The 23,322-nt window shown below is 39.9% G+C and overlaps 1 protein-coding gene across 1 annotated transcript; it reads left to right on the top strand.

Annotated features, from left to right (window-relative positions):
• On the top strand, nucleotides 1-14,467 carry LOC134405540 (vomeronasal type-2 receptor 26-like). Its single transcript, XM_063136784.1, has 7 exons — nucleotides 1-218; nucleotides 2,122-2,413; nucleotides 3,207-3,296; nucleotides 3,521-4,384; nucleotides 5,680-5,907; nucleotides 10,131-10,257; nucleotides 13,569-14,467. Exons 1-7 carry the CDS (start codon nucleotides 1-3, stop codon nucleotides 14,465-14,467), a joined length of 2,718 nt encoding a protein of 905 aa, XP_062992854.1.
• The last annotated feature ends 8,855 nt before the right edge of the window (nucleotides 14,468-23,322 follow it).

Below are 23,322 nucleotides of genomic sequence, written 5' to 3'. Positions count from 1 at the left end.
ATGCGTAGATCAGTGCTGCTGTTAGTGATGCTGGTTTCCTACATGGGGTGCAAGGGTTCTGTTGTTAAATGTGGCATCCAGGATTCCTCTCATATTACTCGCAAGTATTATCAGCCAGGAGACATCATCTTTGGGGGCATTGGTTCTCAGAGCTTCATCATCTCCAGTCCGAAAGACTTCAAGCAAGAACCTACTCAGACACCATCTGAAGAAACCATGTAAGATTATCTCCCCCACTCCCCTACCTTACTATACTGTTCAAGAAACTATTCTCAAACAGGTTTCAACTGCATGGGCAGGTTTGGCATGTAGGATTTAACATTGCTAAAGTGTCAGACCAATCCTAATCCCACACACCTATTCCCTTCCTTTAGGATACTTCAAAAAGGGACAAAGTACTGCCCTTACACTTCACCACCCTGACTGCTGATCATCAATATTCCTTTTCCTTGAATCTACAAGAAATCCACTGCATCAGTACAACCACAAACAACTTTGAGATTGCCTGCTTTGGCTTGGCATCGAAGAACAAGCACTAAATCTTTCAGCCACATGATAGCAGAAAAATGGCTTATTTGACTGATAGATCCCATGAAGGAAGGTTCCTCCTTTAAAAGCGGCCTCAAACTAATTTAAAATACATAATACATCTTAATATAGAAGAAGTGTAACATTCAAAGAACAAACTCTCTTTTCCCATACAAAAAGCTACTTACTTTTGCTTATGTTTATTATGACTTTATTTCTGACGTATTTATTTATTTCATTTCTATACCACCCAATAGCCAAAGCTCTCTGGGTGGTTCACAAAAATTAAAACCATGAAGAGCATAATAAAACAACCAACAATTTAAAAGCGCAAATACAAAATACAATATAAAAAGCACGTACTTAAATTGTGCTTATCTTTCTATTTTTAATTAATTTCTCCATCAATTTCTTTGACACATCATATTCCCCCATGGTTCTAACTACTTCATCTAATTTTATACTTTATCATCTCTGGGCATTCACCATTTTTAATTAAATGTTCAGCTTGACATAATAAAAATACGCAGATCCATCAGATCCATCAATATAATGATGCAGAATCATTTTCAACCAGGATAGCTATTCCAAAATGCTATATTAGTTTTGCTATTTTCCAAATAATATGATTTTTTCATTCCAAAGAGCAACTAATGAATGCATCCTTTTAATGAAAACCTATGCATTTTCTTTCCCCCTTTCTCTGTACATAAGGGCTCAACATTCCAACTTCACTGCACAGCAATTACAGTTACTTTTGTTTTACACAATGTAACTTTAAGTGCTTTATGTGTTACTAAATTAGTGTCCTATATACAAAAATTTATCAGACCTAACTTCAAATATGAATGCATGCGTTCCTTAATTACTTCAGTTTATGAGACCTATTCACATGGACATATGAATAATTCTTTTTACTTACATACAAAGTAAAGGTAGCAGTATTGGCTAAAAGCAAAATCCATATGATTGTGATACTAAGACAATTCTAAAGATTGCTCAGAATTTTATGATCTTTGAATTGGACTAATGAAGCTATTAGGATAATATGGATTTTGGACATTTGAGTTTGGAATTCTTGTTCATTCATTTTGCACAGCCTTCTGCATTTATAGTTCAAATGTAGGGGTCGTTACGAAGAGGTATTATTGCCATGAGATAAAGTTTACAACTGCATTTGGCCAATTTGGGAGTATTCTATATATTTGTATACATCATCACAAAAGGCTCATCTACACCAAGCAGGATATTCCACTATGAAGGCAGTATGAAAGATGTATATAAAAGGTATATAAAAGGCATTAGCCACATTACTGCTTTATAATGGTATTGAAGAGCACTGACAACTGTTGAAGCCCATTGACACATACCATATACCGCTTTTCTACCATTTTCATAGTGTTATATACTTCTTGGTCAAGGGCCCTAACAGTTGTCAGTGCACTTCAGTACCACTATAAAGCACCAGTGTGGCTCCCGCCTTTTATATACCTCTTTCATACCACTTTCATAATGGAATATCCTGCTTGGTGTAGGTGAGGCCAAAGTACGGAATATGCTTCTTGTAACACAACATGGGAATCTTTTTCCTAGGGTAGTGACTAAGAACTACCAGCACATCCTGGCCTTGGCATTTGCTATAAAGGAGATCAATGAAAATCCCCAGATCTTACCAAATGTCACATTCGGATTCCACATGTATGACATCTGTTCGGATGCTGGATTGACCTATCATGCCACGATGCAACTTATTGCCACGAGGAACAGGTTTATCCCCAACTACAAGTGTGACATCCAGGACATTCTAATTGCTGTCATTGGTGCACTTCACTCAGAAACTTCCTACCAGATAGCAAATATTTTAGGTATCTACAAGATTCCACAGGTAGGATGTGTTTACAGAGTACAGAAATGTGTGTTTTGTTTTTACACATCTTTTTTTCTTGCAGATGTGACTGTGAGGTTCAAAGACAGAGATAGGTGCATTTCATTAAATCTGGTAGACCTTACCATTTACGTGAATGAGGAGAACTTGATTTGCTCTGTATTTTCAAGGACCCAACCTAATTTGGGTCTTTCTGGACTAATATTTGGAGCAGAACACAGTTATCCTTCAATTTCTTGATACAATTCTTTGTTCAAGAAGTTCATAGAAATAAGTATATTAGGGAAAATTGATTGCAATAATTGATTGAAAATGGCTTATAATAATTGAAACATCAAATTCATATATATTACCAGACAAAGACTTTGTTAACTACAACCCCCACAAATGAGTATCTTTTCCAAATAAATGCCAAAGTTTTGTGTCAGTTTTGTGCTGTTCTTAAACACAATATTTAAGAATGCATCATATGGGCTACTGAATTATATGATTCCATTCCACTTCAGTATTATAACTTTCTCTGAGGAATGGCTAGTATGGCAAATTAAGAAACTAGAAATTATGTTAATCATGCCTTTAAAAAAAAGTGCTTACTCTGCCCCCTGCTAGTTTCAAGGAAAAAGCATTTATTTTGGTGCTGCCTTCACAATATGAGTTGGATCACTGCACCAATTTCTCAGCAAATTCCTCTAAACTGATATTTACCACCAAAGGTACTGTTTTCTGCAAATAAAATTCTCTTTGATTGGTGCATTCACATTTTTCATTCTTTTTTCTTTTGTTTTCTTTTTAGTTTAGATCAGAAATGTCTTACTATTTGGTCTTCTCAGTTCCATTTGCCATTCCAGCAGGACTAGGGAAAAAAGTTTCAATAAAGAAAATGGTATTTATATTTGCAGAGAATCCTTTGCCCTCCTCCATTATACTGATAAAACAAAGAACATATTCTAGGACTATAAGAATTAGTTACCATAGTAAAACCATTAGAAAGACTGCAGTTAAGAAGTAGGTAAGATAGCCATTATATTTTAAAACATACACCAAGGAATAACTCTCTGAACACATTATAATCTCCCTCTTCCTTTCCCTCTTCAAATTCATCTTTAGCTCTTGTATAGTGGTACTCCAGGGAGGGCACATAAATCTGAATTCCTCACTTCTTATCGGATGGTCCCAGTTGATGACCTCCAGTATGTGGGAATTCTCCAGTTACTTCTCCATTTCAAGTGGAAATGGATTGGATTCATTGCTGATGATAAAGATAATGGAGAACTGTTTCTAAAAGTCATGCTTCCATTATTATTCAAAAATAGCATCTGTTTAGCCTTCATAGGAACATGCCCCCCAAATTTAAGCTTTGATGATGACAAGGAAGACATAATAAAAATGGGGGTTGAAATGTACGATAAAGTCATGAACAGTACAGCCAATGCCTTGGTCTTCTATGGAGAAGCAGATTCCATCATATTTTTGAGATTGGTATTATATCTACCAGTTATAGATGACAACATACAAAAACCAAGAGGTAAAGTCTGGATTCTGACAGCCCAGATGGAATTCAAATCACTTGTCTTCCAACGGTATTGGGATATACAAATCATTCATGGTGCTATATCTTTTGCAATTCATTCCAATGAACTTCAGGGATTCAAAGAATTTCTTCAAGAAAGAAACCCATCCAGCACAGCAGAAGATGGTTTTATTAGAGATTTCTGGGAACAAGCATTTGGCTGTGTATTCCCAAATCCTGTTCTGGACACAGTGGAGGGTGATATGTGCATGGGAGAGGAGAGGCTTGAGAGTCTTCCTGGGGCTTTTTTTGAAATGAGCATGACCGGTCACAGCTACAGTATTTACAATGCTGTCTATGCAGTAGCACATGCTTTACATGACATGTTTTCATCCCAATCCAAACAAAGAACAATGATGGAAGGAGAACAACGGATACTTCAGAATAATTGGCCATGGCAGGTAATGCCTGTGAGAAATACTACAACATAAATCCCACCATTTCCTGTTTTATATAGATTAAATACTTATTGACAACATGATTCTTTTAAGAAAAACACTGTATGTATTTAACAACTGAGACTGAGGCCTTAGCTAGACCTAAGGTTTATCCCAGGATCATCCCGGGGACATCCCTGCCTTCTTCCGTTCATTTAAATGAACAGGAATGACCCTGGGATGATCCCGGGATAAACCTTAGGTCTAGCTAAGGCCTATGTATATTTTGGGCAGACAGTACTATTTTCTCTTTGAGTTTTGTGTTAGAAACAGAGAATCCCAAATTTCATTTGGAAGGTTTGGAGAATTGAAGTAAGCTTTTTTTTAATTATTATTTGTTTTATTATTTTTGGTACATCAGTGTCTTATGCATTGGTTTATAGAAGTGATCAACTGTGGTTTTATCATTACTTATACTTGTCAGTATGTATCATATGTTTGAGTTGCCTGTGACAAAGAGAGGTCTCTTGAAATGTGTATGAAGACCACTATGTTGGGAAATAAACACTGCAGCTGTCTGTTTTGTTTTGTTGTTTACATTTTATTTTTTGGAGATGACATTTCTCTATTCATATGCAGCCTATCACTAATGACATCCTCATTCATCTGTCATTTGCTAAGCAAATATAAACTCTCATTTCACAACAAACATGCAATTTAACTGCATTCATTACATTGGAAGGATAAATGTTCACCTCCTATAATGCAGTAGACTGGGGGCATAACAATGCTATCAACTTTTGAACGGGTGTTATTAGATGCCAACGATGGGGCAAAAATCCACTGGGCATGTGCATCAGGGCCCAGGAGGGCCTGAAATGGGAGTATCCTCTGCCCTCGCAGGCATGAATTGGTTTTTTTTTTTGCCCCATTGCTATTTGGAATGAATGCAAATGTGTGAAAGGCATTTGGACTTGGCTCTGATGTTTGAAGTATGGCTATATCCAAGGTACAATTATTATATCCTCGAAGTGCATATGTCGATATCTTAGGCCATAGCTAGACCTAAGGTTTACCCCTGGATCATCCAGGGGTCAAACCTGTTCATATAGGTGACACACAGGGGATCCATTGTTCAGGCAGGGGCAAACCCTGGATGATCCCAGGATAAACCTTAGGTCTAGCTGTGGCCCAAGAGATTCAGCTCCCAGTGTCCATCCATTTAGATATGGAGTAGTATATAAATGTTGTAAATCAAATAAAAGTAAAATATATTTGCTTCTTTTCATTAATTGTTTGTGATTCTTTTTTCAATCTAGCTTCACCATTTTCTGAGACGTGTCTCATTCAACAACAGTGCTGGGGACAAAATTTCTTTTGACCAGAATGGAGTATTAGTAAAAGGATTTGATGTCATAAACTGGGTCACATTCCCAAACCAATCATTCATGAGAGTAAAAGTTGGAAAGATGGACCATCAAGTTCCACCAGAGCAAGCATTTTCCATTAATGACAAAGCAATTGTATGGCACAGCTCGTTTAACCAGGTAGGACTTACATGCAGCATTAGGAAAGTATTCATATTTTGAATTAGAACTGAAAGACTAAAAAATTAAAGAAGAAAATCTAAATGAACCTGGGAGTATCTATAATTTATTTATTTTATTTATTTAATTACATTTATATACCGCCCCACAGCTGAAGCTCTCTGGGCGGTTTACAACATTTAAAAATAGTAAACATTAAAGTATACAATTTAAAACCACACACACACACACACACACACACAAAAAAACAGTATAAAAACAGTATAATAGAACTCCGTAATAGTTATGTCTGAGTAGAAATACATTTGGACATGGAGAGTAAGACCAGAGCTCTGTGCAAATGGCCTCTTGGAATTCTCCCCTATGTATTACCATCATTCCAGGGCACAATAGGACAGGAGGAGGCAACCAATACATCAACAATAGTGAAGGATATTTGGAGACAATTCTGAAAAAACAGCCTTCTATTTCTAAGGGTCATTTTAAAAAAAAGCTCAGAAAATTTCTCATAAAAATGTCTCATGCTTGCAATACAATTAGGGCTGTGCAAATTGGCAAAACTTGAGTTCACTGACATTCTCCAAATTCCATCTTGAACATGTTCTGACTTGAGGCTATATCAGAATGTGAGGTTTGCTGCTGCATTTTCAGATGAAAATCCATGTGTATTTTCATGTGTATTTTTCCAAATGTCTGCATCAGTTCTGCATAATTTGTTTTCCAATTTCTGAAGAATTTTCTTTCCCCATGAAAGAGGCTTCAGTTTTTCTGCCTCATTCTTTGATTGATTAAAGCATATTTGTGTTAATTTTTCAAATGTATGTATGCTATAGAATAGGTTTTTGGAGTCCACAAATCATATTGCAAGCTCAGACAGATATGGACTTTGACTTCAGATTGCATCCAAGTCCATGTTTGGTCTGGAAGTACAAACTGGGTAAATTCTGATCATTATTATTTTTAAAAAATGGACTGAAATGAATTTCTCAAACATCCATAAAATATAATTATTTCTCTGAAAGCCTTGTAGCTAGTACATGGGGACCATGTTGTGTCCAGCCCCAGGGAAGATGGGGAGCTAGTGCTGTAACAAAATCTGTTTTCCAGTTTCCTCTTCCCCCATGAAAGAGGCATCAGTTTTTCTGGCTCATTCTCAGTTTGCTTTAGAATTTATTTTGAATTCCTTTGGCAGTGTTTCAGCTACCTTATGTCTTTGAGGTGGTAGAGGGTGCTATGTATGTATGTTTGTTTTTCTATTTTACACCTCTCTATTGCTCTGTGGCCTCCTCAGTTTCCTACATTTCCTGATATGAAAAAGCCCTGTGGAGGAGAAGTTATCTCATGAAGCCTTCTCCTGGGCTTTTATTGAATTTTGGGAAGCTGCGAAGGCTAAAGACCATGAAAGAGATGATTTTACAAGAAGATAATTCACACTCTCCTCTCACCCACGTCATAAGTGAGGTAAGCACAAGAACCCTGAACTCAATTCATGAGATTTTTTTTTGAAAAACAACAACAATTCTCCTTTGAATTTCTTTTTGAAAGCATTTTTTCTAGGCATGTGCTCCGCTCTGATTAGAAGCGTAGAAGCAGGAGCGAATTGGCCTGCTCCGCCTTGCCCAGAGGCGGAGTAGAAGTGGACTGTGGACCCCTAGAAGCAAGGTGAAGAGAAGTGCCCATTTTCGGAGCACTCCTCTTTCCGCGGTCCGGTCCGATCGCCATCTTGAAACATTTCGCCCATAGGATTGCATTGCGGAAAAGAAAGGGGGATAACTGTGTTGTTTTTGAAGCCATCTTTCTGAAACTTCTTGTGCTTAGAGAGTTGTGGATGGGGGTCATTTTGAGACTACTCTCACCTCTCTGCGTGGTGCGGTTCGCGTGCTAGAATTTTTTAAAAAAGTAGGGTAAAGGCGGGGAAAAGATTACCTTTTCGATTGCTGAGGGGCAGAGTCAACTCCCGGTCATGATCACATGATCCCAAAGTTGGAGAAGGGGATAGGCAAAACGGTTAACTTGGGATTCTGGAAACTTCTCTTTCTTAGTCTGAATGGACTTTTCCCAGTGTTTTTTAAAACAGTAGCCCCACCAAATGCACAAACACAACCTGAAATCATATACTAAGCCAATAATAAGAGATAGAAACACAGCACTGCTACCCACCCTAACTTTGGGGAACAACTGAAAAGATGTGGTGCAAGGGGATGAGCTCCCCTAGGGCATGTGGACGTACCTCCACTCTCTCCTGTACTTGGAGGGCTATCAGAGCCCTCCAAAGAGAGTAAAGCAATGCCTATCATGAGTTGAAGTGAGAGCTTGACTTCTTAGTAGAGCTCTCGTGGTGGAGCAATGGCTTTCATGAGTTGAACTGACAGCGTTGCTTCTTAAAAGACTGGTCACTAGGACCAGTCAAATTGGCAGCTGCTTCCCCTTCCCCTGGGCACGTCCCCCTATTACTGGTAAAAGACAGATATAGCCTTTTTAAAAAAGTTCTTCTTGTTGTTTATTCAGCAACAGTGCTGCTTTTAATTCCACCCCTCCTTTGCTTATTTATTTATTTATTTATTTATTTATTCCATTTTATATGCATTACTGGCTTATCCTTGGCTCACTTCCTTATGCCCCCAGAAATGTCTGCTGCCTGCCTGCCTTCCCTCCCTCCTCCCCTGCCCGCCTCGCAGGGATGTTGTGTGTGTCTGGCTTTGACTCAGGGGAGAAGTCCTTCCTGCGCTCAATTAGAGTTTTGGAAGTTCCAAATCCATTTTTCAAGTGTGGAAGAAGATTCATCTCTACACCCCAATTCATGGCATCCTTTGAAATGGCCCCATTGAGATGTCTGCAGGTTTAAGCCCCGCCAAAAAACAGGGGATGATGGGATTGCCTTGTACCTTGGCATGATTGTGGGTCTAGATGGCATCTGTGAGTGTGCTCACTTCCCTTTTTTTTATCTGTCCAAATGTCAGAGAACAGTCCACGTCTGCAAATGGCATGCCCGATTTTCATAAATTCCCCAAAAATCAGGGGATGATGGGACTGCCTTGAGTCTGGGCATGCATGTGTATCCCTGGATAAGCTATCATGGTGGTGAGTTTGAGGTTTCTAACGTGCAAATTGACAGAGCTATCAAAAGGGGTGTGAATGGGGTGCCCGATTTTCATAAATTCCCCAAAAATCAGGAGATGATGGGATTGCCTTGAGTCTTGGCGTGTGTGTGTATACCTCCATGAGGTGTCATGGTGCCAAACATGAGGTTTCTAACTTTAACAGAAAAAAAGTTGTATACTTTTTTAGCTTAATGCAAGCCTATGGGGGGGGGGAAACGGAGCTCCGATCCGGATCCGGAGCTCCGCAGTGGAGCGGAGTGGACATGGGCGGAGCGGGGGCAGAGCAAAGCGGCCCGATCCGCAAATTGCAGATCTGGAAGAGAAGCGGAGCGGGGGGTCCGTGCACACCCCTAATTTTTTCCATATCATGTTGTAAATGGTACGGGTGGCGACGGTGGCAGGGCCCGGTAAACCCCCGCCCTCCTCTCCCGGCCTTACCTGGCACCACTCCCCTCCACTGCGGAGCTCCAATTCGGAGCCGGAGCTCCGCGGCGAAGAGGAGCGGAGTATGGGCGGAGCGGGCCGATCCGAAATTTTCAGATCGGCCCGCGGGGCGGAGCGGGGGGTCCGTGCACACCCCTAATTATTACCAACAGAGCCTCAGTTGCCTCCTCCTCCTCCTTCACAATCAAGAATCTGATCAGAGGACAGAATTTTGAGACTTATGATGCACAATATATAAGGAAACTAAGATGGCATACATAATCTTCTTCCTCTCCATTTTATCCTCAGGTTGGGCTGAGAGTCTATGACTGGCCCAAAGTCACCCAGTGAACTTCCATAACCAAGTCAGGACTAGAACCCAGATCTTCCGACTCCCAGTCCAACACTCTAGCCACTACGCCACACAGGGTCTTTTATGAAGACTAAATTATCTTTCCCAGCCTCCCGTTCTTAGGAAAATACTTAGTATCTGTGGCACAGAAATAATTGATCCTTTATAACCCACTGTACTAAGCCTTAAGGCAATGGACATTTTTGAGGTTTTTATCACAGAAGAAAAAGAAAAGAGCTCCGTCATGCTGCCCATGATGCTAAGTAATCTGTAAATATCTCACTCCAGTCCAGTTTCTCTTGTACCTTAAGTATTCTTCGGAAGATTAACTTTCGTTCTTGAATTAGGCACAGCCCCTCTCTGTATGTAATGACCATTGCCATCCTGGTTACAGCATGCAAAAGAAGGAGGGGGAACCATTCTGCTGCTATGATTGCATCCCATGCCCAGAAGGGAAGATCTCTGACCAGAAAGGTGAGAGCGGTAATGTAGAGTTTATTAGAGAAGTTGAATAGAACTCTAGCCTTAGCTAGACCTACCTGTTATCCTGTGACAGAGGAGGGAAGATCTTGCATTGTGTTTAACGCATCACACCCACCATTTTTTAAATTTTCTTAAAGGATCAGCAGCGCACAAACACTTGTGCACAAAAGGTAAGTTTTTTTAAAAAAATTAAATTACTTTCCCCACTCCCCCCTACCCCTGATGGGCACAGTGCTCCTAATATTGCTGATGCATGACTCCTGGCTCCACGCGAGGAATTGCACAGAACTGGGTCAACGTATGGCACCCGGCCACACGTTCTACAGTCTCGGGTTCAACCCAGGACCATGGAAAAACTGAGGCCAAAGGGGAGGGTGAGATCCCAGGGCAAGGGAGGGATCATCCCTCCCTGATCCTGGGATCCCCTGTGCATCATGTTGACACACAGGGGTGATCCCAGGGTTCACCCCAGGATAAAGCCCCCTCTAGCTGTGGCCTCAGAGGGCTCATCTACACCAAGCAGGATATCCCACTATGAAAGAGGTATGAAAGCAGTATATAAAAAGGCAGGAGCCACATGACTGCTTTATAGCGGTATTGAAGTTCACTGACAGCTGTTGGGGCCCATTGACACATACCGCTTTCATACCACTTTCACAGTTTTATATCCTGCTTGGTATCATGGACCCCTATGGTTGTCAGTGCACTTCAGTACCACTATAAAGCAGTAGTGTAGACCCTGCAATGCTCTTCAATATCACTATAAAGCAATAGTGTGGCTCCTGCTTGTTATATACTGCTTTTGTGCCACTTTCATAGTGGAATATCCTGCTTGGTGTAGATGAGACCAGACAAACATTCACTCCAATCTCCATGTCCACATGCAATCTTTCTTAATAATTCTTCAGTATTGAAAATGTTTTGTTACTCAATTTTTTTAAATAATAAGTTCCATCAAAACAAGTAAAAAAAATCACAAGGCCTCAGTTTCAAATATTATGACATTCTAAAAAAAAATTTAAAAGTAGAAAGGAGTAAATTACACATCAACTTTAGTAAAAAGAAAAAAGAAAAGAACACCGCAGAGAAGATATCCAAATATAAATCCATTTGCAAATGGTGCCTATATACCACTCTTTCAAATGTTGCTAGTGTGGTTAGATTTTTAATCGACTGTATTATAGGCAGTGAGGTTTTATCTTTCCAGCCAAAAATGGAGCCAGACTGCTGGCACTAAACATAAAAAGTAGCAGAGCATATTTTAAACTGAACGTTGGGGTAAATCCAACAGGAGCTGGGAAGCATGTGGTTCGGGTTGTATCATCCCTATGGGGATGAAGATGAAAATGTTTCCGATTGCCCAAATGTTGCTCTATCCATGATATCTGATACCCTTCAGAAGAATTCAGTATGTCAGTGTTTCCAGCTCCTATCAGATTCCATTCGGAGGCTGTGTTTGATGGACTGCTGGGTTATGTGTGTCTTCTGGGAAATGTGGCTGAGGCGAGTCCTCCACACTAGCCCACCGAATACCTTTCCCACAAGATTTAGCCCCCCAGCTCACCAAATACTATCACCTTGGCAGGATCTACACTACTGCTTTAAAGCACTTTATAACAGTTTTGACAGCTGTTGGGGCCCAGGACACACTCCATATACAGTTGTCAAAACGTTTTCAAAGTGTTTTATCCTGCTTGGTGTAGATCTAGCCCTTCTCTTTCTCCTTCTCAACCACAAGTAATATGTGATAAACAACACCCCCCCCACACACACACATTCCAATCACTCAAAACCAGTTGTAACAAGGGACAGAGGGAAGGAAGGAGGCAAAATGTTAAGGAGCACTGAGGCTGGTGGTTCTGATGTCAGTGGGGCTGTGAATCTGCTCTGAGTTTCAGTCAGGACTCTAAAGGAGTTATCCAAGGTCCTGAATCCAATCCCCAAAATAAGTTCAGCTCCTTGGGTAGCTCCTTTACATAACTCCTTGGATAGCTCTTTTAGAATTCTGACTAGTTCTGACTGAAACCCAGAGTGGACTCACACCTCCACTGACATTGGAGCCACTAGCCTACTCTGCTACTGAGTATGCCTAGGTTTATTGTTAGTCCCACTGACTATCATTGAAAAAACTAATTAATTAATTAATTAATTAGCCAATCATTTCACCAGAGAGCTCACTAGTCATAAATGCCCTGGTGAAGAAATAGGATTAACCCTGGCACTGAAAAAAATTGCAAGGTTGGTCACATGGGAGAGGGCATTCCAAACTTGGGATGTCATCATGGAGAAGGCTCTATCTTATAACATCACTCAATGTACTACCCCCTACAGATCTAAGAATGGTCTGGTTGAGGAAAACATATTCCTTCAGATACCTGGGTCCCAAGTCATTTACAGTTTTATAAGTCGGTGTCAACCCAGAAACAGATAGGCAACCAATACAGTCCCATCAGGAACTGTGTTATGCAATCCCTAGCAACTTTTCCTGTCAACATCCTCTGCAAATATTTATTATATTTATAGCCATTTTTCTAATGAAAAATGTTTGCTTCTGATTGTCTTCAAATGTTTGCTTCTGAATGTGTGAAGACGCTTGCAGGAATTTCCACTCTATGGTGCTGTACACACTGGCAATACTCCTGAGCTGAAGCATAGTTTCCTAAGTCTAAAGAAGACCATCAGGGGGCTCATCTACACCAAGCAGGATATTCTACTATAAAAGCAGTATGAAAGCAGTATATAAGAGGCAGGAGCCACACTACTGCTTGTAGTGGTATTAAAGAGAGCTTCGGCTATTGGGCAGTATAGAAATGCAATAAATAAATTAATAAATAAAGTGCACTGCAGGATCTACACGATTGCTTTATAGTGGTACTGAAGCAGGACAAAACACAATGAAATTGGTATGAAAGCAGTATATGGTATGTGTGAATGGGCCCCAACAGTTGACAGTGCACTTCAATACCACTATAAAGCAGTCATATGGCTCCTGCCTTTTATATACCTCTTTCATATCGCTTTCATAGTGTAATATCTTGGTTGGTGTAAATGAGCCCAGGTTTTCCACCCTCATGTTGGAAAACTTATACTTAATGCAAGTGACTCTCTTAAGACCCAGCGAACCATGCATTTGCATGGGAGTACTCTGGAATAGGCATTATTGAGGGGCAAAGCTAACATTCCAGTATGTCTTTTAGTAAATTCAGAGGTGAATATGTGTAGAGGTATTTGTTATCAAAGAGATCTAGAGTAAGTATTTGGATATGGGAGGAGACACAACTTTTCTTCTATTATTTTTTCAGACATGGCTGACTGCTTTCAATGCCAAGGAAATCATTCTCCAAATAAAGATCAAAATGGATGTATTCCTAAAGTTGTAATCTTCTTGACTTTTGAAGAACTTTTGGGGGTTGGTTTATCCACTTCTGCCCTTTCATGTTCTTTGATAACAGCTCTGGTACTAGGGATACTTATAAAGCACCATGACACTCCAATAGTCAAAGCCAACAACAGGAACCTCACCTACAGTCTCCTAATCTCCCTTTTGCTCTGCTTCCTTTGTGCATTGCTATTCATTGGCAGACCTAACAGAGTAACGTGTCTCCTCCGACAAACTGCCTTTGGCATCATCTTCTCAGTGGCTGTTTCTTGTGTGTTGGCAAAAACCATAACTGTGGTTCTGGCTTTCATGGCCACTAAGCCAGGATCCAGAATGAGGAAGTGGGTGGGGCAAAGACTATCCACCTTTATTGCTTTGTCTGGCTCCCTTATTCAAGCAGGCATGTGCATTGTATGGTTGGCAACCTCTCCCCCATTCCCACATGCTGACATGCTTTCAATGACTAACAAAATTTTATTAGAATGCAGTGAGGGCTCGAATGCAATGTTTTACTGTGTCCTGGGTTACATGGGTTTCCTGGCACTTGCCAGCTTCACTGTAGCTTTCTTTGCCAGGAAGTTACCAGACAGTTTCAATGAAGCAAAGTTTATCACTTTTAGCATGTTGGGCTTTTGCAGTGTTTGGGTATCTTTTGTTCCAACCTACTTGAGCACCAAGGGGAAATACATGGTAGCTGTGGAGATTTTCTCTATCTTAGCCTCCAGTGCTGGATTGCTGAGTTGCATCTTTTTCCCAAAATGTTACATTATTGTTCTGAAGCCCGAACTGAATGACAGAGGACAAATAATGAGAAAAACGTGAAAAATAGGCATTCTTATGTAGTGCAACTGATAAAATTTTAACCTTACATGTACAGACAGTATTTTCTGCCCCCCTGAACCTCTTCCATTCTTTACCTTTACTATATATGTAACTTTTCCCCACTGTTCTCCAAAGGGCCTTGTAAAAATCTATTTAGAGAGCAAAATGTCCTTAGTTGCCTATACATAAAAGTCATCTTGAAATTCCTTGTCCACAGCTTTTCTTTAAATGTAGTCATTCTAAACTTAAAAAAGCAATGAATGCATGGCATCTTCTAATCACAAGGATTCATATTAATTTCTGTATGAATAATTTTGCATTAGGTATTTGTAAAGAAAGTGAAGCCTATTTACAAAAGCATGTGTACTTGTCAAGTGTTTGATGGTGTTCAACAGATACTAGGATGCACTCAGAATTGATAAAAGATGAGTATGAAGGGATTGGTAGGCTGGACATTTCACAGGTTATATGGGTTATTCACATTGGGAAATATCAGTGGACAAACCCCACATGGCAAGAGGAAAGGCAATAGCTTAGTGCTTTGCATGCAGAAGATCCCAATCCAATCTGTGGCATTTCTTTCTAGATAGATCTTGTTTCTAATCTTGAAGCTTTTCTACATGAGGTTTTTAATCTGCTATATTGACTTTTGGTTGGTCACCGAAACTAAAGGGTTACTTTTTAAAATAATAATAATAATAATAATAATAATAATAATAATAATAATAATAATACTGCACAAGGTCCATTCTGGCTGGGCAGGGAGTGGACATCTTGAATTATGGGTCAAAATTGTATTGAGTGGTTTGTGTGATCTGCGGCAATCTTTATTAGTTGAAACCAGCCTCCTGACATCAGTTTATGTATACAATTAGCCAAAGTGAGGGCTAGGTGCCACCTTTACTGGCAGTCACCACTTATATGTAATACCACCATTGCTTCAATGGTGCTCCATGTCTTTAATGAGTGGGGCAAACACCCTTATGTTGATGGGAATTGTGGTTGGCCTTTGCCACAATGAGAAAGTAGCCAGTGGGGCTGTTTAGAGCAGCTGCCCGCCTTCCGTTGTTGCAGGACTCTGGGATCACAACATCTAGGGGCATGTCTACACAAAGGGTTTGCCCCAAGGTGGCTTCACAGTAGTGTCATGTCATCTACATGCTGCAGCCACCATTGCGAAGCCATCCAAGGGCAAACCCTGGAAAATGCACTCCAAAAAAGTTGGGCACTTACCCTGACTTTTTTGGCAGCGGAGCCCATGGCACCCCTTGATTGGTCACCATGGTCAGCCCCACACCAGTAAAAATAAAAACAACAACAGGGGGTGAGGAGAGGAATGGGGCTGTTCCTCCCCCTTTTTTAATTTTATTATTAAAATAAAACATATGAAAACACATAATAAATCTTAGACAACAACTCCCCTCTACAGTCAATTAATGTGGAGATGGCAGTTCTTTATAAGAAAATAAATAAGAAAATAAGAGCCATGCTGGATCAGACCAAGGGTCCATCTAGACTAGCACTCTGTTCACACAGTGGCCAACCATCTGTCAACCAGGGTCCAACAAAGCAGGGCATGGTGCAACAGCACCCTCCCACCCATGTTCCCCAGCAACTGGTGCACACAGGCTTACTGCCTTGAATAACAGAAGTTGTGCTTAGCCATCAGGACTATTAGCCCTTTATAAACTTCTCCTCCAGGAATGTATCCAATCCATTTTAAAGCCATCCAAATTGGTAACCATCACTACATCTTGTTTAACTATGCACTATGTGAAGAAGTACTTCCTTTTATCTGTCCTGAATCTCCCACCAATGAGCTTCATAGGATGACCTTCGGTTTTAGTAGTATGGGAAGGGAACAAAATGTCTCCCTAACCACATTCTCCACACTGTACATAATTTTGAACAGTTTTTATTTCTTCAGACACACACATACATACACAAAGTGAAAGGCTAGTTATACCCACAAAACTATATCCCACCATTTCAAGAACATTTATTTTCCTGTGTGCATTGTTATTCATAGGTCAACCTAGTAAGGGGAAGTGTCTCCTCCGCCAACCTGCTTTTGGCATCATCTTCTCAATGGCTGTTTCTTCTGTGTTGGCAAAAACCATCACCGTGGTGTTGGCTTTCATGGCCACGAAGCCAGGTGCCACAGTGAGGAAATGGTTAGGGAAAAGGCTTTCAAACTCCATTGTTCTTGCTGGCTCACTTGTTCAAGTGGGCATTTGTACAGTGTGGCTGGCAATTTCTTCCCCATTTCCAGATGTTGACATGCATTCAGTGCCAGAAGAAATCGTATTGGAATGTAATGAGGCATCACACACCATGTTTTACTGTGTCCTTGGCTATATGGGCTTTCTAGCAATTGGCAGCTTCACCGTGGCTTTTCTTGCTAGGAAGCTACCAGACAGTTTCAATGACATTTTTGAGCACATTTGTAGGAGTGCGAAGAGGTGAGGCAAAAAGAGATGGAGAACAAAATGGGGGGTAGCAGACTTACAATTTCATATTCTAGCAGTCACAAACAGTTGCATAGTCAGACATTTCTTATTTTAAAATAGGGCTGTTGGTGTTTTGCAGCATTTGGTTATCCTTTGTTCCAGCCTATTTCAGCACCACAGGAAAATATATGGTAGCTGTGGAGATCTTCTCTATCTTAGCCTCCTGTGGTGGTCTTTTATGTTGCATTTTTTTCTCCCAAATGCTACATTATTATGCTCAGGCCTGAACTGAACAATAGGGAACAACTAATAAAAAGGAACTCCTGAAGCATTTAAGTGTTCTTTTAAGTAGTTTCTTTAGCCTCTTTAATTATTTCCAGTTTTAAAAGAAGTAAGGGAAAGGGATGAATTTTAAGACATCTTTAAGGAGAAGTAGTCATATGTCTGCATGAACTGTTTTCTGTTGGGTACCTTGTTCCCTGTTACTGAATCCCAAAACCTCTTTAAACCTTCCTTGTGGACTGCTTCCAAGTTGACTGTCAGAATAACCATGTTCCTCATGGAGATCATGGTCCTTGGTCGTTCAAGACTCACCATTGAAACACCAAAACTGATCCAAACCAAATCAAATTATGCTTATCTTTTATCTTCTATTTACCTGTCTTAGGGCTCTTCTACACCAAGCAGTATATTGCGCAATGAAAGTGGTTTGAAAGCGGTATATAAACTTCAGGAGCCACACCAAGCAGGATCTAGCAGTATGAAAGCGGTATATAGTGGTATGTGTCAATGGGCCCCAACATCTGTTTTTTTTTTAATTTATTTTATTTTTATACACAATACATTTACCACATAAAAAATAAAATAAACAAATTACATCGCTTATAATCCAAATTATACTTATCTAGTTTCCATAATCACATAACATAACATAAGTGCTCCCCACCACCTTTTGGGATCTATTCTTGCTTCCAGAATCTCATAGTTTCTTCTGTTGGTGGTTTTCCACCCCCCTTAGAGAATACATATTCTAGGAACTGTTTCCAGATTCCCTCAAATTCATTTACATTTGTTATTCCTTTTCTTAACCTTATATTACATGTCAATTTATCATTAATAGCTATGTCCCATATTTCCTTATACCACTCTTCCATATGATAACTTCCCTGAACCCTCCAGTTCCTAGCTATAATTAACCTTGCTGCTGTCAACAAATTAGTTATTAATTCTTTAATCTCTTTATTACACTTTAATGTACCATATAGTGATAGCAATGCTACCATAGGTGTTTCTTCCAACTCTATTCCCACAATTTTTTTTATCTCAATAAACACCATTTTCCACAATTTTTGCACACAATCGCATTCCCACCACATATGTAAGTACGTTCCTTTCCCTCCACAACCTCTCCAACAATTTACTGAATTCATCTTATTTATTCTATTTAATCTTGCCGGGGTCAGATACCACCTCCAAACAATTTTGTAATAATTTTCTTTTATTCTCACGGACATATTTCTCAACACTCTTTGTCGCCATATTCCCTCCCAACTCTGTTGCCCTATTTGCACTCTCAAATCAGTTTCCTATACCATCTTCCCCATTCCCCCTGTCTTCCCCTTTTCAGCCAATATTCTAGGCCCCAACAGTTGTTAATGCACTTCAATACCACTATAAAGCAGTAGTGTAGCTCCTGCCTTTTATATACTGCTTTCAGACTGCTTTCATTGTGCAATAACCTGCTTGGTGTAGATGAGGCCTTAGTTGCTGTTGGCAATTTTAAGGTCACAGAATTCTTTCCTTAAGAAGCAAGGAAACCATGACACACACACACCCTAGTCATGACTAACAACCAGGTGCTCACTTACAGTCTCCTCATCTCCCTACTGTTCTCCCTAAATGCTTTCTGTATTGCTATTCATTGGCAAACCTGAGAAGGTATTTTACAGAGGGGCATAAACACAGCAAAGTGGCAGTTAATGTGCCAATGGTGAAATTTACATTCTTAATTATTTAACCTTGGTGTGTGTGTGTGTGTTTGTGTGACCAACCTCAAAAGCATTCAGAGTAAGGGCAAGAGGCATTTCATACACTAATAATGTAGGAAGAGTCATGCTAGATCAGACCAAAGGCTTATCTAGTTCAGCATTCTGTTTACACAGTGGCCAACCAGGTGTCCCAATGGGAAGCCCATAAGCAAAACACGAGTACAATGTTCCCCAACAACTGGTAGACAGAGAGGTATTGGCTCTGATCACTCCAACCCTGAAGTTTGCAATGCAGTGCCTCTGGGTGCCAATGCACCCCTGGGCACCTTTTATGGCACCTGCTTAAGTGCTCTGCCACTCCCACATTTTCCAAACATCAATTTTCTTACAAACAGCTGAGACCACTTCAAAACAGAGTGAAATCTCCCAGCTTCTGTCATATTTGTTTCCTGCTTTTGGGTTACACATAAGCCTCAGAGACATTTTTAGGAAATGAACATGGTGTGTGGCTTCAATCCAATGTTTACTTCTGCAGCATTCCCAGTCACCAAGGGGAAAAAAAACCATGTTTGCCTTCTGTGAAATGTTTCTATTGGTGCTGAAAACTATGGGTTCAAAGAAGTTGCTAACCGTGTTTGGGCTCAGACCCCACCTCGCTCAGACCCCACCTCTCCCTTGTACTAAGTCTTCTGGGCAGATTTTTATTTATTTATTTATTTATTGCATTTCTATACCACCCAATAGCCAAAGCTGTCTGGGTGGTTTACAAAATCAAGACAATTCAAAGTATAAAACAACAATATAAAACCATAATATAAAATACAATATAAAAGCACAAATATTTGTCCTTTGTGAGTAGCCATACCTTCCATGGCAGCCATTTTGTGGTTGTGCTCAGGACAGTTTCTCAAATATGTCCATTGCCCCCCCCCCCAATATTGCATACCCAGCTCCAATTACTTGATGTGGTGTTATCATGAAGTCAAATCAAAGCCGGGGCAGCTTTCAATAAATACATAGATAGATCAACTTATTTTGACAATATAAGTATATTGCATAAGCAAACTGTAAGCCATGAAACATTATTTTTATTATCAAGGCTGAAAAAAACCAGGGGGCATGAGGAGGGCACTTTGGTTAGGCCTTCTTCATACAACCTGAAATCTCCCTCTCATAATGTTCTAATAGACAAAAGGAACAGAAGCTGTAGGAGTGATGTGATGTGAGGGTCCAAAACTGAAATTGAACATGATGCTGAGCTTTTATCTTGCATCACTCATCTAACTGTGAAGGTTCATTGCCAAATGATATAGCTTCACAATGGTCCATTGCCACAATGATATAACTTTAAAACATACAACTAACAAAACATCGTGCCTATATTTCATATTTTTGTAAAACAGAAGGGGCAAATATTTATTTATTTATTTGCTGTAGACAACCCCTTTCCACCAACATTGGCAATCAAGGTGGCTCAGAATAATAAGAACAGAAATTTAGATTTAAAGCTGAGTTAAAACAATCATAAAACAAATATTTTAAAATACTATGAAAAACTCAACAATGCAAGAATACAAAACCGTACTCAAGCAAACTGACCAGTTACATGCCAAAGGCCTGCTTGAATAAAAATGTATTTGCCTGCTGGTAGAAGGACAGCAAAGAGGCAGCCAATGTAGCTTCTCTTGGTGTGGGGTTCCAAAACCTTAGAGCAGTCACTGATAAAGTCCTGTCTCATATCCCTAGTGAATGAGTCTCTCATGATGGTGGTACTAAGGGAAATGCTTCTCCTGAAGACCTTAAAATATAGGCAAGTTCATAAGGGAGAAGGTGGTCTTTCAGGTATCCCAGACATAAGCTGCATTGGATTTTATAGGCTAACCAACAATTTGAATTGTGACATGAATTACATCCAGTTTTGCTAACAAATAATAATACAGGTTGATGATATATGAATTTTCCATTCAAGGGAATTTAATTTGGCAGCATTTTTATTTTTAAAAAAACATGAATTAACATTATCAGAACTGACCATGGCTCTGTTAGTCTGACATCAATCCCTGGGAAATTTTTGCAGCAGATCATAAAGAAGTCAATCTGTAAGAACCTTGAAAACAATACAGTGATTACAAGAAGCCGGTATGGATTTGTCAAGAACAAATCCTGCCAGACTAATCTGATCTCATTTTTTGATTGGGTAACCCATTGTGGACTATGGGTATGCTGTGGACATAATATATCTTGACTTCAGCAAAGCTTTTGACAAAGTACCCTATGGCATTCTGATCAGCAAACTAGTTAAAAGTGGGCTAGATGGAACAACTATTAGGTGGACACACAGTTGGCTACAGAAGCCAAATCAAAGAGTGCTCATCAATGATACCTTCTCAAACTGGTGGCAAGTAACGTGGGGTACTGCAGGGCTCAGTCCTGGGCCCAGTGCTCTTCAACATGTGTATTAATGACTTGGATGAGGAGGTTCAGGGAACACTTATCAAATTTGCAGATGACACAAAATTGGGTGGGATAGTAATACCCTGGAAGACAGAAGCAAACTTTAAAGTGATCTTGATAGGTTGGAGTGCTGGGCTGAAAACAACAGAATGAAATTGAATAGGGATAAATGCCAAGTTCCACACCAAGGGAAAACCAAAACAAAGGCACAATTACAAGACAGGGGACACTTGGCTCAGCAATATTATAATTAAGAAGGATCTTGGAATTGTTGTAGATCACAAGTTGAATATGAGCCAACAGTATGCTGTGGCTGCAAAAAAAAGAAGATGAGAAAATGCTATTTGGGTTGCATTAATAGAAGTATAGTTTCCAAATTGTCTGAGGAACTGGTTCCCCTCTATTCAGCACTGGTTAGACCTCATATTGAGCATTGTGTCCAGTTCTGGGCACCACACTTCAAGAAGGATGCAGACAAACTGGAGTGGGTTCAGAGGAGGGCAATGAGGGTTATCAGGGGTCTGGAAACAAAGCCCTATGAGGAGAGATTGGAAGAACTGGACATGTTTAGCTTTGAGAAGAGAAGACTTAGGGGATGCATGATAGCACTGATCAATTACTTGAAACTTTGTCATACAGAGGGGAGAGCAAGTTCTCTTTTGGATCATCACAGAGCACAAGACATGGAATAATGGCTTGTTAAAAGACGTTTCAAGTTAAAAGAAGCCAGATTCTAGCTGGACATCAGGAAAAACTTTGTGACTTTTAGAGTGGTACATCAATGCAAAAAGTTATTTAGAGAGGTTGTGGGGTCTCCTTCACTACAGGCATTCAAGATGCAACTGGACAACCATCTGTCAGCAATGCTTTAAGGTGGATTCCTACATTGAGCAGGGGTTTGAACTTGATGGCCTTATAGGCTCCTTTCTACTCTATGATTCTATGATTCTGTGATTCTATGTCATGTGGTGTAGTGGCTAAAGTGTCAGTTGTCAGGAGATCTGGGTTCTTGTCCCCACTCAGCCATGGAAATCCCTGGGTGACTTTGGGCCAGTCACATACTCTCAGCCCAACCCACTTCCTAAGGTTGTTATTGTGGGGATAAAATGGAGAGGAGTAGGATTATGTATACCACCTTGGGTTCCATGGAGGAAAAAATGGTGGGATATAAATGTAATAATAATAATAATAATAATAATAATAATAATAATAATAATAATAATAATAATGTAGACAAAGGCATGAATTCCACACAGAATTAGACATGTGAAGTCCATTGATTTCAGTGGGCTGGAGCATGCCAAACTCTGTGTTAGAGTTAGGCCAAATGTTCTTACAAGGAACTTTAGTTGATTACGAATACATTTTCTTTATGTTTTACTTGAATCAATGTAATCTTCTTTGGATATCTGATAAAGGTTTATGTAAAACTGAAAAGGGGATTGTTGTTTTTAACACAACTCCAAGAGGAGGTGGTCTAATTAACAATTAAGTTGTTCATTTAAATTTAGTATACAGGGATGAAGGGAAACAACAATGTGCATCACACTATGGCCATAGCTAGACCAGGCCTATATCCTGGGATTGTCCCGGAATCATCCCTGTGCATCCAAATGACACACAGGGGATCTCGGGAACAGGCAGGGATGACCCCTCCATTTGCCTGGGATAATCCTTAGGTCTAGCTAAGGCCTATGAGGGTATGAGTTGAATCTTATAAGAAATTTGGCATTACAGAATGTATATTGTTACAGCCAACATACTTTGTTACATAAAATTCCTTCTTTTCTTTAAATTTCTGTGTCACCTTGCACTTGCCAGTTAATAACTCATTATTGACTGGTGGGATTGATGGAACAGTAGGACTGCTTCAGAGTATTTTTCTCAGCAGATACCTCTAGATAACATTATATTTCTACTTTAGTAATTTTCAAACTTAAAAATATAAGAATTTCATGGAAGA

The sequence above is a fragment of the Elgaria multicarinata genome, chromosome 11, assembly GCF_023053635.1.
Source record: "Elgaria multicarinata webbii isolate HBS135686 ecotype San Diego chromosome 11, rElgMul1.1.pri, whole genome shotgun sequence".
In the NCBI taxonomy this organism is placed as follows: domain Eukaryota; kingdom Metazoa; phylum Chordata; class Lepidosauria; order Squamata; family Anguidae; genus Elgaria; species Elgaria multicarinata.
The sequence above is the reverse complement of the archived record's forward strand: the minus strand, read 5'-3'. Positions and strand labels throughout refer to the sequence as shown.

Coding starts and splice junctions, on each gene's coding strand:
- LOC134405540 (XM_063136784.1), top strand. CDS start 1: ATGCGTAGATCAGTGCTGCTGTTAGTGATGCTGGTTTCCTACATGGGG. Junction 2,414..3,206: donor GTATCTACAAGATTCCACAG/GTAGGATGTGTT, acceptor TTTTCTTTTTAG/TTTAGATCAGAAATGTCTTA. Junction 10,258..13,568: donor GAAGATCTCTGACCAGAAAG/GTGAGAGCGGTA, acceptor TTATTTTTTCAG/ACATGGCTGACTGCTTTCAA.